At 43.1% G+C, this 14,930-nt stretch overlaps 3 protein-coding genes across 3 annotated transcripts; 1 reads left to right on the top strand and 2 right to left on the bottom strand.

The window, feature by feature from the left end:
* Positions 1–34: 34 nt before the first annotated feature.
* Positions 35–5,656, bottom strand: LOC127605599 (flavin-containing monooxygenase 5-like). Its single transcript, XM_052073236.1, has 11 exons — positions 5,510–5,656; positions 4,691–4,829; positions 3,960–4,148; positions 3,710–3,875; positions 3,101–3,243; positions 2,824–3,023; positions 2,352–2,487; positions 1,998–2,217; positions 1,374–1,446; positions 1,034–1,286; positions 35–481 (listed from the first exon to the last, which is right to left on the bottom strand). The coding sequence occupies exons 2-11, from the start codon at positions 4,820–4,822 to the stop codon at positions 332–334; spliced, it is 1,662 nt and encodes a 553-aa protein (XP_051929196.1). The 5' UTR covers positions 4,823–4,829; positions 5,510–5,656; the 3' UTR covers positions 35–331.
* Positions 5,657–6,901: 1,245 nt separating this feature from the next.
* Positions 6,902–9,369, bottom strand: plpp6 (phospholipid phosphatase 6). Its single transcript, XM_052073250.1, has 2 exons — positions 8,420–9,369; positions 6,902–8,142 (listed from the first exon to the last, which is right to left on the bottom strand). The coding sequence occupies exons 1-2, from the start codon at positions 8,916–8,918 to the stop codon at positions 7,775–7,777; spliced, it is 867 nt and encodes a 288-aa protein (XP_051929210.1). The 5' UTR covers positions 8,919–9,369; the 3' UTR covers positions 6,902–7,774.
* Positions 9,370–9,464: 95 nt separating this feature from the next.
* Positions 9,465–13,084, top strand: prdx6 (peroxiredoxin 6). Its single transcript, XM_052073243.1, has 5 exons — positions 9,465–9,646; positions 11,412–11,568; positions 12,332–12,475; positions 12,613–12,759; positions 12,843–13,084. Exons 1-5 carry the CDS (start codon positions 9,555–9,557, stop codon positions 12,966–12,968), a joined length of 666 nt encoding a protein of 221 aa, XP_051929203.1. The 5' UTR covers positions 9,465–9,554; the 3' UTR covers positions 12,969–13,084.
* Positions 13,085–14,930: the final 1,846 nt, after the last annotated feature.

Below are 14,930 nucleotides of genomic sequence, written 5' to 3'. Positions count from 1 at the left end.
TCAGATGAAAATGTGAATATGAATCAACACTTTGGAATTTCAGCTTTTAATTTGCGGTATTTCGATTTAGATGTGTTAAACAAGTAAGGACAGGGCGTCTTTTGTTTTGTAAGCCACCCACATTTGAAGTAAGCAAAAATACTGGAACATGTGACTGATGGGTGTTTGTCGTTGCTCAAGTCATGCCTCTTTTCGCTTTATTGCTAAAACATAAATGTGCTTTAGCTAAATGTGTTTTAGCTTTGGGTTTCTCCTTGTGAATTTGCTGTGAAGTTAAAATGAAAAGGGGAGAAACCCCAAACAACAAATAAAAACTGAGACTGAAAGTGGTTCACATTTTTTGGGGGGAAAGTTTGGAGATGAGGTTGGGCAAGAGGGTGGGCTCTCGAACGTGCATGTAGTAGACCGCCGCTCCTCCCGCCACCAGCGTCAGGCTCAACTTGAATAGGCCATCTAAGCTTGTCGTGTTCGCTTCCTCCACCTGCAGGCGATAAACAACAACAAGAACACATGGAGGTACTCGTTTCAGCCAACATCCAAACACGTTCAGCGTGGATGTTTTGATTTTTTGGGGGCCATGGGAAGAAAAAATGTGAAGACGACAAAGAAGGAGTGAAGATGAGCATCCAACCGGAGTTACCGTTAGGTAAGCAGACTCCCATTTTAGGCAAGAAAGCATGTTTTTTTAAAATTTATGACATTTTATCATCAGTATCGTAGAGTAAACGTTTTTTGTATATTTAATAGTATGTGATTTAAATGTATTTTAAAGCAGTGATTTGGAACATTTTTGCTTAAAACTTAAATTTGATCATTTTTTTGTAGAGATTATTTTCAATTTAAATGAACGTAATTTACTTGTATGCAACTTTCAATAATTATTTGGAATGTAGATTTTTTTAAATGGCACTGTAATTCATTCAGTGCCATTTAAAAATCACTGACGACAAAGTACATATTTTGAATCGATAAAATGAATTAAACGTAATATTTTTTTAGGACTCGTACTGAACGCGCAAACCTCGCCACTGACCTTCCTGGTCTTCAGGGGTTCGAACATGCGCTGGAACTGAGTGAGGATGGCCTGCCGGGCACCGTCCCACTTGCCGGGCCCCGTCAGACGGTACTGGTAGGCGGTGACGGGCCCCCACAGGACCTCCTTGAACAGCGTGTAGTCGGTGAGGAGAAGCCACAGGAGGCTGGGCCTGGCCCCAATCTCGCCCGCCAGGTCATCCATGTAGGTCACAAAATCCACTTGCAGGGGGGTCAGCTTGGACACGATGTAGCTGCAGCAAAGGTGGGATGGGGTCAGGGGGGGTTGGGGGGAGTGGGCATTGATTTGCTACACAGCAAAATGGGTGAGCAGCTTTTACCTTTGCTTCATGCTTTTGGTGTCCTTCTCCACAGCCTTCACCATGACCTGGCTCGAGGGCAGCTTCTTACGTCCTGAACATGAAAAGAAAAAGTCTCTATGGTCAAAAACGTTCAGGTACGCTCAGCAAAACCTCATTGCAAAGACGTACTTTATGATGCAGTGCAAGAAGTTGTTTTTCCCTAATTTTACAAGAAAAAAAGTTGTCGGACTGAGATTTTTATTTTCACCCAAATTGTATTTATAATATTAAGATTTAAAAAATCAAATAAATAAATCTAAAAAATTTTAAATTAATGTATTTTTTTGTTTTACAAATTTGCAATATTACAACAAAAAATTTAATATTCAGACTAAATTAATTTTTTTGTGAGAATAATAAATGCCTTTTTAAATGAAGTTAAATATGATGGAAAAATAAAGTTGCAACGTTATGAGAAAAAGTAGACGTATTATGAGTAGAAAACAAATCTTCATTTATTAAGAGGTGTGGAAAATGTCTTCATTTAATAAGAACGATGTAAATGTAAAAATAGCACAATAAAAATATTGAGATGACTTTTTCCCCTAATAGTGTCCAGTTTGTGAAGGAATTACAAAAAAAAAAGAGTCAAACAGGCCTGACCTTTTAAGACCTGCACGGCCCAACGCGCCTGCATCTCGGCCTGCGGCATGATGGCTCCGAGGGCGTGGATGAAGCCCACCACGGCCAGGGTGGGATGCTCCAAGGTGGGAGGGAACACGTGCTTGTACAGACCCACACGGTGGCCCGACTTGTACAGAATGTTGGCGGGCAAGTACGGGAAGTCGTAGTTGTAACCAGTGGCGAACACGATGGTATCTACCTGGAACAAACGCACTTTTGTTGACAAAGCAGGAATGGGAGGGAGAGGGTGTGTGTGGTGGGGGTTGGTGTTTTAGAAAGGCTCAAATGTTGCCCACGACTGGTCTTGAGGGCATTGACCTGAAAAATTCCAACCTTCTCTGCGACGCTGCCATCCTCAAAAAACACAGACGAGCCGCAGATCTCTTTCACATTGGGCTTGATGATCACCGAACCCGACAGGATCTTGAAAGGCAGGTCGTCGTTGATCACCGGGATCTGACTGAAAAGCCTGGAAAGTGTGCACGGGACACATCATGTATACATTTGGATTCAAAAGAAAATTCTTGTACTCATCGGAGATGGTTGAAGTGTAAAACCTGTGCTGTGGTCTGACGAGTCCACATTTCAAAAAGCCTTCAATTTGATTCAAAAGAAAATTCTTGTACTCATCGAAGATGGTTGAAGTGTAAAACCTGTGCTGTGGTCTGACGAGTCCACATTTCAAAAAGCCTTCAATTTGATTCAAAAGAAAATTCTTGTACTCATCGGAGATGGTTGAAGTGTAAAACCTGTGCTGTGGTCTGACGAGTCCACATTTCAAAAAGCCTTCAATTTGATTTGGTACCTGTGTTTGGGCTTGAGGGCGTACATGGTGTGGTCATACATGGCGTTGAGCTTCTTCTCGCCGAACCAGTTGAAAAACCTCATGGGGAAGAGTTGGAACAGAATGTGCACAAAGCGCGTGTTGTATTTCATGTCCACCGGAATGCCATCGTCCGACACCTGGCGGATCACCCAGGCCCCGCGCCGGGTGCTCATGTACACCTGAGAGGAAGGAAACACGGGACCGGTTAGCACGACAGTGGGAGAAGAGAACAGGGAAGAGGAGAAGCCCCTCCAACCTGCTCGGCAAATTTGCTGCTCTCCACGGCGATGTCGCTGCCCGAGTTGCCGATGCCCACGACCACCAAGCGCTTGCCATGCATTTCTTCGGGGCCCTTGTAGTCCCAGCTATGGAAGTAGCGGCCTTGAAAAGTGTCCAGTCCTACATGCAACATTTATTTTAACATACCAAAGTCTGAATGTTTATACAAATTTAATTAGAAGATCATGAGGGGGAAACACCCCCCCACACTTTTTTTAAGAATAAATGAGAAAAAAATTCTCTACTGAAATTGACGTTTTGTTTTAGTCTCACAATTTTTGACAGTTCACCTCCTAATATTTTCTTTATTCTGGTAAAAAAAAAATTATTTAATATAATGACAATAGTCTCTTTCAGATTTTTTTTCATAAACTTTTCCAAAAAAAATCATTAAATACAATTAAAAATAATAACATAATAATAATAACATGAATTCATCGTCATAAATTCTTTTTTTTTCAATGCAATTGACCTATTTGTGGGTAAGAGGTAGCAAGTTGGCCTGCAAATAACAAAAATGTGCCTATAGTTGATGCCCATTATATCACACACACACACACACACACACACATACACAAAAGGTTACCCGGGAAGTCCCGCAGAGGCAAGTTGGGGTAAGTGTAGTGGCCCGTGCAACAGATGACGGCGTCGAACACGTGCGTCTCCTCTTTCCCGTCCCGCTTCTCCGTCACCACCTCCCACTTGCCCGTGCGGGTGTAATCCGGCCTCGGTTTGACGCTCTTTACCAATGTCTGGAGGAGTGACGTGCGTATGAGGAAACCATTGATCCAAGTAACCGAACGAGCCAACGAGCAAGCATTTTTCTTTTTTTTAACCTGGAAACGGATGTGCTGCAGCAGTTTGAAGTGTTCGGCATACATGCGGAAGTAGTTGAGGATTTTGGAATGGTGCATATAATTGGGAAAGTCGGCCGGGATGGGGAAGTCGCTGTAGCACATCATCTCCTTGGAGATGTTGATGGTGAGAGAGCGATAGATGCTGGCGCGGTTGGGCTCGGACACCTCCTGCAAGGGGTGGGGAACCACATCGGTGTAAAAAAAAAGCTTCCCTTTGCTTTTTCTATCAATAAATAAGACATTTACTGTATTACTATACCATACGTATAGATATAAACATGAACCTAGTCTAAAACGCTACCACCTCCCTGTTGGCCCCTCCCTGCTGCAATGTGAGCAAAATAGTTAACCTTGTGAAAAACGGTTGAGAATTGAGCAAGTTGTGACTTTAAGCTCTCAATCAGATAGGACCTTTGGATTCAGTTTTTTTAAAGTGGGTTGGGGGACGGGGGGTTGGGAGAGGATAAAGCATTTTTGCCTTTATGTATGGTTTTATTCTGTCAGTCTGACTGTGTTGCTCCATATATCCCTTCCTTATACAACCTACATAAACATGATTTTCAAAAACAGTTGCAAGACTCCAAGAGCAAAAATCTTCTTGTTTTGAGGGAATTTTATTTATTTTTTTTAAACTAAAAACTCACTCAGAAGTTAATAAAATTACAATTGATTCCTCTGTTTTGTTTTGTTTTATTTTGAAATGTCCTTACCTTGAACTTCCATAGTCCTCCAAGGTCGTCGCTGCTCTCAAAGCAGGTTGGATGCAAGTCTTCATCCAAACAAGACTTGACTGCGCTCAGACCCGACGGGCCTGCACCGATCACTGCCACTTTGCGCACCATGTTAGAGCTTTGACAAAAAAAACAAACAAACAACAAACATAATAATAATAATAGATAAGATTATTGCATTGTAGCGAAGCAATTATAAGTGTGTGTATGTACTGTATGTGTGGGGGAGGGGTACTTAGAAAAATAGCGTGTTGTAATGTGTTGTGTTATATTATTTTTTTTCTTTGTTCTTAACTGTTTTGTAAAGCGCTTTGTTACAGCTGCAGCTGCTGAGAAAGCACTCTATATATAAAGATGTACTGTATTGTCTTGTATGCATATTTGAAACCAAGAAATATAGTTTGCAAAAAATAATTTACAAAAAATAGTTTGGTAAATATAGAAAATCGAAAACAATCCATCGGTGAACATTTGCGGTATACATTTGTTTTGATATTTAAATTCTTAAAATGCCGCACACTGTGATTTCATTCAACACACGTTTCAACACATTGCTAATGTGTACACAAGAAAATTGCCTCGACCAGAAAATACCGCATTTGTGCAGGTGATTACAGTATAACTTGTAAATCGTGTTCCATCCCAAAAGAACACCTCTTTCATCAGAGAAACACCCTCTCAGCATGCAAACTACAACCGCATTTTTTCTCTTGGATTGGATCTTATTCAAAATACAATTGGTACATAAAGCATGTAAATTATTATTTTAATAGTGACTATATGTGAGGGGGGGCCTACCTGGACAGAATGGAAGTCCAAACAACAGCTGAAGCCAAATGGAGACGTTACACTGATTTGATCGCCCAGAAGGGTCCGAAAGTTTGTTTTTATATTAAACACGAACAGGCACACACACACACACATACTTTACCCAATCACAAACAGTCTCTGGTCCTCATTGACTTTAAGGTTCGGTTATCATCTCCTGTAGCAGATTACACATTCAGTACACTGGGGGGTTTGGGGGGGGGGCCCTAAAAGAAAATAAATAAATAACTGGGCGATGCGGACACACATACACACACACGCGCAAACACTAGTTTAATTTTCCGGATTCCCTGGCAAATTTTACGAATGCCACATAAATAACAAAGCATACTGATGAGCACTTACCCAATCAGAGTGGGCGATGCAAAAATAATTCACTCCTTTGCCCGCCACAATCAATGATTTTGCGAATCGACTGGTCGCCGATAACAGTAGCAATTAATCGATGAATCGGATCATCTGTAAATTGCAAATTACAATCACACTTTGTCTACATACTATGTAGTCAATATAAGAAAGCTTTATTATAGATTCATTGCCGACAGGGTTAACAAGTGGGATGGCAAGAATTTATCATGGCTCGGGGTGCCAGCGACCAAATTTGTACTTTGTCAGTCTTAAACTTTCTGTCACATATTTTTTTTTGTAAAGACAGTTTGTCCCTGACTACGTTTGTGGGATCCACCTTTATCTGGATTATTCCGGATCGCAACAGTCTTGGGGCTGCACTGCAACTCAACATTGATTAAAAAAAAAAAAATCAATTCAGTGTTTGATTCAGGTTTCATAATCGTCCCTTTCAAGCTTAAAAAAAAACTGTTTGCTGCCAACCAATTTTGTAACACTGCTTCAATGTCAACAAGCAAGCATCCACGGTTTAACCGATGGGCTGGCAGCGAATGTGTTGTGTAATTTGGTCTAGACTTTTGCTCCGCTTTTTTTGGGGCGGTGGGGGGGGGGGGGCAGCAACAGGACAATTCAACTGTCACGATGAGCTCAATGGGCACGGTGGCTCACTGGAGAGAAGCTCATCAGGTCAAAAGGACACGAAAGAGAAGTTATGCAACTGGAGGGTACAAAAATATGGCGTTTCAAGCTTCACAAGCAATGAATGGCACAATACTGAAGGAATGAATCGCCCGGCACTCAAGAGCCCCTGTCCAATCAGTTTTATATGTCATACAGCACAATCGGTTTAATTCTCCTCCCCGAATCGGTCATCTCCATTGATTAATTTTACTTTTTAGCATCTGATCTGCCCTTATCTCCTGCTCTTGATTTTTAACAGAACCCAACACATAAAGGTAGACATAGACGAGCCCAAAGGTTTATAAAAAAAAAAAAAAACTCATCGGCAATTGGTTACTACTTCATGAAATTTAATACTCCTTTTTGCCATAAGAACACCTAATAGAAAAAAAGGCCAAACGGAAAATGACGTCATACTCCTCATGGCAGTAAATTGTTTCGAATTCAAGATTATTATTATTTCATAACAGCAAAACGGATGAGCTGCATGTCAAAACAAGAACCCTGTTGTTTCTAAATTATGGATGTCACCAAATACAAAAAGGCAGATGGAGCAGAAATCAAATGTTAAAAAAAAGACATACTCCATTATTTATCTAGTGGTCACAGTTCATGCTTTCAGGGATTGTACTCATCCACGTTGAAGCATGAAACCACACCCACTAGAAAATGACCCACAGACAGAGCCAAAGGTAAAAGCAAAAACACACCCAAAAAATGTTCATGCTCCTCGCATCTCATGATTTAACAGTCTGAATGTATTCTGTGTATTTACAGTATGTGCTGCACAGCAAAACAAGAATAGCATTGAGCATAGCATTAAGCAACCACAGAGGCACAATTTAAAAAAAAAAATGGACCAGACTAAAAGTAAGCAACAACACCCTCGTGTGGGAAAATAAATATTTCACATGATCCACAGTAGAGCAGCTACAATAAAAACAAGAGAATGTGATTCCTGTAGAAACTGTGTGTGAATGCTGAAGAGCTGAGGCTGAAATCTAATAGTTTGCACTTTGCGATTCATAAAACGGTGCAAATTTGGAATGTGACTCTGGAAAATAAAACCTATTCAGGATCTCCTGAATTTTGTGAATATTTTGAAATTGGAATGCTTTGAATCATTTGAGAAATGTGGAACGAGTGTCGAAAAAGTGTGTGGCTGCTCTTCAGCGTTTCCACAATAACAACAATGGCGAGTCTCTGTTACGCAGTGTGTCCCAGCAGCACGTGCAGCATCTGAGGCGAGAGCCAGAGTGCCTCCAGCAGGTTATACTGGCAGTAGCCCATCCAGAAGCCAAAAGCCACGTCTGTGACGTTGTGGCGGCCCAACATGACGCGGCTCAGCCCCACCGTGGCCGCCCACAGCAACACCAGGACCCGCAACGGAGCAGCCAGCACCAAGTGCGCCAGCAGGAAGCGGGCGCACATGGCGGCACGGGTGGCGTGACCCGACGGGAAGGAGTAGCGGTCCACCGAGAAGCTGGCGAACATGTCCATGCGGTTGTGTGCCGGACGTCGCCGACGCACTGTCGCTTTCACCGCGGCAACGAGGACCAGATCCAGCAGAAGACCTGGAGAACGATCATAGAGAATCAATAGCAACCGGGATTTATTTTTGTGGATTTTAAGGCAAATGTCCCACATTTTTGGAATACAAAATTGTTTAAGCGGTTGTGAAATGTGGAACGATGTACTTCGTTTGTAAAATGTGCTCATTTCAGTGGGATTTTTTTTCATGAAAAATGTGGAATTGTGGGGAAATGGTTGCCAAAGACGTCCTTAATTTTAATACCAATAAATGTTTATTTCCCAATATTTGTAACCACTTTGCTTTGGAAGCGTTATTACCCATGAAGAGGTTGAGCATGACCTCCTGGCCGGCAGCAGTGTCACTCTTGTAGAGGCAGTAGGCGGTTCCAGCCAGCCAGGGGATGCCGTGGCCCGTCACCTCGATGAGCTTCATGAGGGGCCGCGCACTCCCCCACGACGAGTCCTCCCGGGCGCACACCCCAATACTCTTGGACAGCCACAGGTCGATGGCGAGCAGCGAGCTGAGGGCCACCCGAAAGAGCGACGGGTTGAGCCGAATGCCGTCTTCCTCCGGTGGCCCCGAACCGGTGGACGAGCTGGAGCCGCGGCGACGAGTGGGGCTCTCCGAGGCGCGGAGGCGCGCGGTGGCCGTGTCGGAGCTCTGCCGCTGGAGGAGATGAGGTGGCGTCGAGGACCGGCTCAGCGGCTTGGTAAGCGACATGAACTCATAGCGGCCGTTGTTGGTGCCGCCAAGCACCGGGCTCCCCCCGCAACCGCTGCCGGCGCGGCCTGGGGTTTTGGCCTTCGGTGAAGACATTTTGTCGGCTAGTGTCGTTACGGCGACCTGGCACCACAGTGAAAACGTTTCCGCAGTGTCGTGGAGGTTGTCTCCGGTTTATTTCGTCGCCCGCAAAGGTTCAGTATTGATATCACGTAGTGAAACCCTAGGAGGCCATGTTTGTTTTTCTATCGCAAAGCCAGCTGGGAAGTTGTGTTTTTCTGTTCAGTCAACGAAAGACAGCGTGTGAAATGTTTGCTTTCTTCTTAATCCTTCCCTTCTCTTTCACTATTTCCTTCCGGTCATCCCTTCATAGCATCACTTTACCATCCACTACCTTATATTTATCCTTCGATGTTTTCTTACTTCCATTGTTCCTTTCACACCATCCTTGTTTCCTTCATTTCGACCTTCCAGTCCTTCCTTTATTATTCCTTTGCTTCCTTTCTGTCGTTTAAATCCAAAAGTATCAATGAAACTGTAGCTGTCATGTATATATTTCTCAATAAAGTTATGTTACGAATTAATCGCTCTCGCGTCCGTCCTCACCCCTCATTGGTCGATATCAGTCTCACAACGCACCCTTACTTCCGGGTTTGTTTCGCGTGCGGAGTTTCTCACAGTCCACTCACTGCGTCTCAAGCCCACTACGCGTGTACCTTCAAAGAGAACAGGATGCCTGGAATTCTTCTCGGTGACGAGTTTCCCAATTTCGAAGCCGACACCACCATCGGGCGGATTAAGTTTCACGACTTCCTGGACAAATCGTAAGTGGGACCATTCGGCTATAATGGGTAAACGCAATGCGATTGTTATGCGAGCGGAACTCCGTGTCAGTTATTCAATGACCTTATTCAACAATCATTTTCTGTTTAAAATATTTGGCAAATACAGAAAAATATGGGCATGTAGCAATACTCTTAATACATAAAAATAAAGAGTAGCCACGTCATAGCATTCGGTCATTGCATTCAGTAATTCTGTGGGTAATTAGGGTAGTTTTTTTTTCGCCCTTGCTTTTTTTCTAAGTAAAAACAATGTTTGTTTTATAACTTTTTTTGGTGTGTTTTTGGACTTCTAAGTCATTTTACATTTTTAGGTAAAGTTTTGTAATTGAGTACCTGAGTACATGGTATAATTGAGTAGTTTTATGTGGGGCTGCACGGTCGACTGGTCCGCCTGGCAGTGTAGAGCTGCAGTGTTCCATTCTGGCGCCGGGCTTCTTGTGTGGAGTTCCATGTCCTCCCATTGCGTGCGTGGGTTTTCTTCGGGTACTCCGGTTTCCTCCCACGTTTAAAAAATATATATGGCAGGTTAATGGAACACTCGAAATTGTCCCCAGGTGTGATTGTGAGCAAGAATGGGCGTTCGTCTATGTGTGCCCTGCGATTGGCTGGCAACCAGTTCACGGTGTACGCCGCCTACTGCCCGAAGACAGCCGGGATAGGCTTCAAATCGACCATGACCCGTGTGAGGATAAACAGATTAGAAAATGGATGAATGGATAGTTTTGAGTGTACTTTTACTTCCAATCGTAATTTTTAGACATTATTTTGAAGTTTCATAATAAAGTGCAGTTGTATTTCAAAAGTTTTAATGCTTACCATTTTACATTTTATATAGTGCATTTATTTTTTATTATTATTATGATGATGATTATTTTTTTAAGTCTTTGGCGAGTTATTTTCTTTTTGGTTATCTTGTCACTCTTGGGTAGTTTCCTACAATCCAGACTTGTACTTCATTGTCATGAAAGTGCTTTTGCATGAGTTCAATATTTTAAGGATAGTCTTTTCCATGTATAAATATAGTTGTTTGTCGATGTATCTCTCATCATTGTGCTTCACAGCGTTTACATTATGGTGTAAATAATGTAGGCTTTAAATGGCTTTTGCGGTGTGGTACAAACACTATACTTTTCAAGTCTTCTATTTTTGCTTTCGTTTTTACAACGGTTTTCATTTTGCTTTCATTTTGACAGCAGTTTTCATTTTGCTTTCATTTTGACAATAGTTCAACTTTCTCACCTTGGACCAGTAATGGGCACAAGGCTTGTATTGTGTATCTCGTGTCGGAAATGGAGCGCCCGGCTGGGCTTGTTGGCACACACTTGAGGTTTCCAGACTCTTTGTGCCTGCCTAACCTCATTTACATGCATGCAAACGCAAAATATGACAGCTTTCTAGCACAGAGACCTTCAAATCGAGAGTGCGTCTGTCGTGTGAAGTCACATGAAGTCACATGAGCATGTCATGACCCAAGGCTTGAAAAGGATAGTTGTTTCAGTTGTTGCCTTGAGTCAGGAAATAAATAGCTTTGATTTATTTATTTTGAAGTAATCTCAATGAACAAATGTCCCATTCTAGTTTTCAACGAAATATGCTGAAGTACTAAATCTTGACAGAGAACTTAACATCTTTGTATGTCACGCAGGAGTTAAGTTTAACCTCGGTTGTTAGTGAAAGTATGGATGGTCTTCGCACCGTGTATATGCGCACATTTTTTTCTTTTGTTTCTCTTTTCAACGAGCAGATGGGGCATCCTGTTCTCCCACCCGAAGGACTTCACCCCCGTGTGCACCACCGAGCTGGCCTGCGCCGCCAGCCTCAGCGACAAGTTTGCCAAGCGCGGTGTCAAGATGATCGCCTTGTCCGTCGACGGTGTGGAGGATCACTGCGGATGGAGCAAGGTGGATGGCATGCACACACACACACACAAACATACACGCGCGTGCGCCACTTGTTCAGGAAGTGACGTCACGACAGCAGCGACTTTGCAGGCTAAAACAGGACATTTGAGTAAGCCTGGTTTGTTTAAGTGTGTGTGTGTGTGATTGTGAGTGTGCATGCGCATGTGTGTGTGACTGTCACAACAGGTCATGGCTGACTTGAGTGTTTGTACGTGCGAGTATGACCTTTTTGTTGCACAAGTTTAAAAGGCAAAAAATTAACCTCCCTGTCCAGGTCATCAAACTTTAATCTTCAAACCGGAGCCAACTTGGAAGATCATAAAAAATATAAGTGAATAAGCGGTCAAACCGTCGCTGTCCTGTGAAAAGCGTGTATGTCCATTTTTCCATTAAAATGTTAATTTTTTTTTTTTTAAAACCTTCATGGAATGTCAGAAACGCGATAACCCCATCAAGGAAAACATTTAAAAGGTGACAAAAATGGACATGCGTGTTGTTTATAGGACAGTGACAAAATGCTTGCAAAATCCAACGGCCTGTTCATCATTGACCCAACTTGTACTTTGGCACTTTTGTGACTTCTCTTCTAACACTTTGGTCATTGACTTTCCAGAAAATAAAATGCAACCAAACTAAATAATACCCTGTGTGAGCGTGCGTGTGTGTGTGTGTGCGAGAGAGGAGAGATTTTTCTCAAAAGTTTTGAGTCTGACAAAAATGATACAATTGGTACACTCTGCACGGACATTGCGTGCGTGCGCAGGACGTGATGGCCTTCAACAGTCAGCCGTCGAGTCCTTTGCCCTTCCCCATCATCGCTGACGAGAAGAGGGAGCTGGCCACCAAGCTGGGAATGCTGGACCCCGACGAGATCGACGCCGACGGCATCCCTGTCACTGCTCGCTGTGTAAGAACTCAGTCTTGTCGCAACACGTGGCTCGCCGTGTGAAAAGCCAAAGCGGGAATATGCAAGCTCTTCCCGTTAGGGGGCGCTGTAGCCTCGATAAGCAATACTCACCCGAGGACAAAAATGACTTTGTCCAGGTGTTTGTGATCGGACCCGACAATAGACTGAAGCTGTCCATCCTCTACCCGGCCACCACGGGGAGGAACTTTGACGAGCTGCTACGTGTGATCGACTCGCTGCAGCTGACGGCGCAGAAGAAGGTTGCCACACCCGTCAACTGGAAGGTACGGATGGCCGACCCCCATTCCGGTGTTTTCCTCTTTGCGCGCTATCACAAAGACGTGACGGATTTTCTCTGGTCTTTCAGCCCGGAGACAAAGTCATGGTGCTTCCCAACGTCTCCGACGCCGACGCGGCTGCGCTCTTCCCCAACGGCGTGACCAATAAAGAGGTGCCTTCCGGGAAAAAATATCTGCGCTACACTCAGCTGTGAAGACTTTCAGCCCTTCTCGAATCCCAATACAAGGAAAAAATAGTCAAAAATAGTGCACAGTAACAATAAACACAAGATTTAGTGCCTTCATTCCATAATAAACAACCTTTGCACTCGATTCAAAACGAGCGTTTTTTCCCCTCCCACGTTCTTCTCTGCTATTCTATCTTTGCGCCACTAGGTGTCGCTGTGTTACCTGATATTGAGAATACTGCAGTCCTGCATTACGACAATTCACCAATAGATGTCACCAAATGCACGCTGTACTGTTTTAACTGATTTTTCTGTGGGTGTCCCAAAAGCAGTCAACGGTTTGGTAGTCATGTTTTAATTGGAAAGACGCAATCATTCATATGCATTTTGAATGTTTAACGATTTAACATGATGAAATGAGCTGTCAAACTGAATAGATTGAAGACGAATGCCGCACCCCCTCTAGCTCTCTTCTTTTTTTTCTTCTTTTTTTTTTAACAAGTGATGAAAAGCGATCTGGGGGAAAAATATTTGAAGCTTCAAAGCACATAACTCGGGTCAAAGTTTTCCGTCATGTTGGTAAAAGCCGGATTTTGCAACACATAAATCAGAAATGAAAATAACTTTTACAATTTTTTTGGACAAAAACCTTGAGCTGTATCGGAAAGATTCTACTTGTTTGAACTAACTCCACTCATAATGGACGCAAAAAAACCCCTACTTCGTATTATTCATTTCTTAAAAAGTATGACTTTTATATTAAGTCCAGTATGTAATGTTTTTTGAACAAGAACACTTGAATCTCTGACGTTGTTACATTTTTATTTTTTGAACATATGCCCTTTTTTCACTTTGTAATATTTTTTTATAGTTTAAGATACTATCATAAGATACTTTTTTAAAAATGAAAACATCCTCACAGATACATTCATTCATTCATCTTCCGAACCGCTTGATCCTCACTCGGGTTGTGGGGGCTGCTGGAGCCTATCCCAGCTCCGAACAGTAGGCGGGGGACACCCTTAATCGGTTGCCAGCCAATCACAGGGCACAAGAGACAAACAACCATCCACGCACACACTCACACCTAGGGACAATTTAGAGTGTTCAATCAGCCTGCCGCGCATGTTTTTTTTCTGGAATGTGGGAGGAAACTGGAGCACCCGCAGAAAACCCATGCAGAAAACCCGGGGAGAACATGCAAACTCCACACAGGGAGGCCGGAGCTGGAATCGAACCCGGTTCCTCTGCACTGTGAAGCCGACGTGCTAACCACTGGACTACCGGGCCGCCACAGATACAAGTGTTTCATAAACTAATGTCTGTTAGAAATATTACTTTTTTTTTCTAAAAGACCCTCTTTCTCAAGTATGTAGCAATTTTTCTTGAAAATATGCACTTTTTGGAACTACACGACATATTTTCTCAAACCATTTTTTTGGGTGTGGGCTGGCGTTTATCCTCGTTACAGTATTTGCAGAAAAACTCACTTTATTTGCTGTTTTTGTGGTATTTATCAAACCCCATAAGATGCTCCAAGATGACACCAAAGCTTTGGCATCATCTTCTACCATTAGGCACACATTTAAACCTATTTGGGGGTTTGTAGAATCATTTGTGTATTTTATTTGCGCCAAGACATTGATGTGTATTCCTTTTTTGTCCTTGACACAATTTTCTTCTAGATTTTTTTTTTAACATAATATGGGCTTGGTCAGATAACAACCTGTCCCGAGTTGTAATGTTGCTGGTGGGAGCGCCCCCCCTCCCCCACCCTTGCCTTGTCAGTCATGGTAAACAACAGCCACATTGTGTTGACTTCAGTCCTCAACCCAATGCCATAGCTTAGCACAACAACTAATAGCGGGCAAGCATAAGAAGATCTTACGGGGGTGTCAGACACTGGCTCAACTGCCCTCTTTTTTTTTTCCCCATCCACCCCCCCACCCCCCTCCCCTCTCTATGTTCATCTGTCATCCTGGAGCCTCC

The sequence above is a fragment of the Hippocampus zosterae genome, chromosome 8 (genome assembly GCF_025434085.1).
Source record: "Hippocampus zosterae strain Florida chromosome 8, ASM2543408v3, whole genome shotgun sequence".
NCBI lineage: Eukaryota > Metazoa > Chordata > Actinopteri > Syngnathiformes > Syngnathidae > Hippocampus > Hippocampus zosterae.
This window is presented reverse-complemented; position numbering and strand designations above follow the sequence as displayed.

Coding starts and splice junctions, on each gene's coding strand:
- prdx6 (XM_052073243.1), top strand. CDS start 9,555: ATGCCTGGAATTCTTCTCGGTGACGAGTTTCCCAATTTCGAAGCCGAC. Junction 11,569..12,331: donor ATCACTGCGGATGGAGCAAG/GTGGATGGCATG, acceptor GTGCGTGCGCAG/GACGTGATGGCCTTCAACAG. Junction 12,476..12,612: donor TCCCTGTCACTGCTCGCTGT/GTAAGAACTCAG, acceptor GACTTTGTCCAG/GTGTTTGTGATCGGACCCGA.
- LOC127605599 (XM_052073236.1), bottom strand. CDS start 4,822: ATGGTGCGCAAAGTGGCAGTGATCGGTGCAGGCCCGTCGGGTCTGAGC. Junction 3,244..3,709: donor GCCTCTGCGGGACTTCCCGG/GTAACCTTTTGT, acceptor TGTTGCATGTAG/GACTGGACACTTTTCAAGGC. Junction 1,287..1,373: donor ACCAAAAGCATGAAGCAAAG/GTAAAAGCTGCT, acceptor CCTTTGCTGCAG/CTACATCGTGTCCAAGCTGA.
- plpp6 (XM_052073250.1), bottom strand. CDS start 8,918: ATGTCTTCACCGAAGGCCAAAACCCCAGGCCGCGCCGGCAGCGGTTGC. Junction 8,143..8,419: donor CATGCTCAACCTCTTCATGG/GTAATAACGCTT, acceptor ATCGTTCTCCAG/GTCTTCTGCTGGATCTGGTC.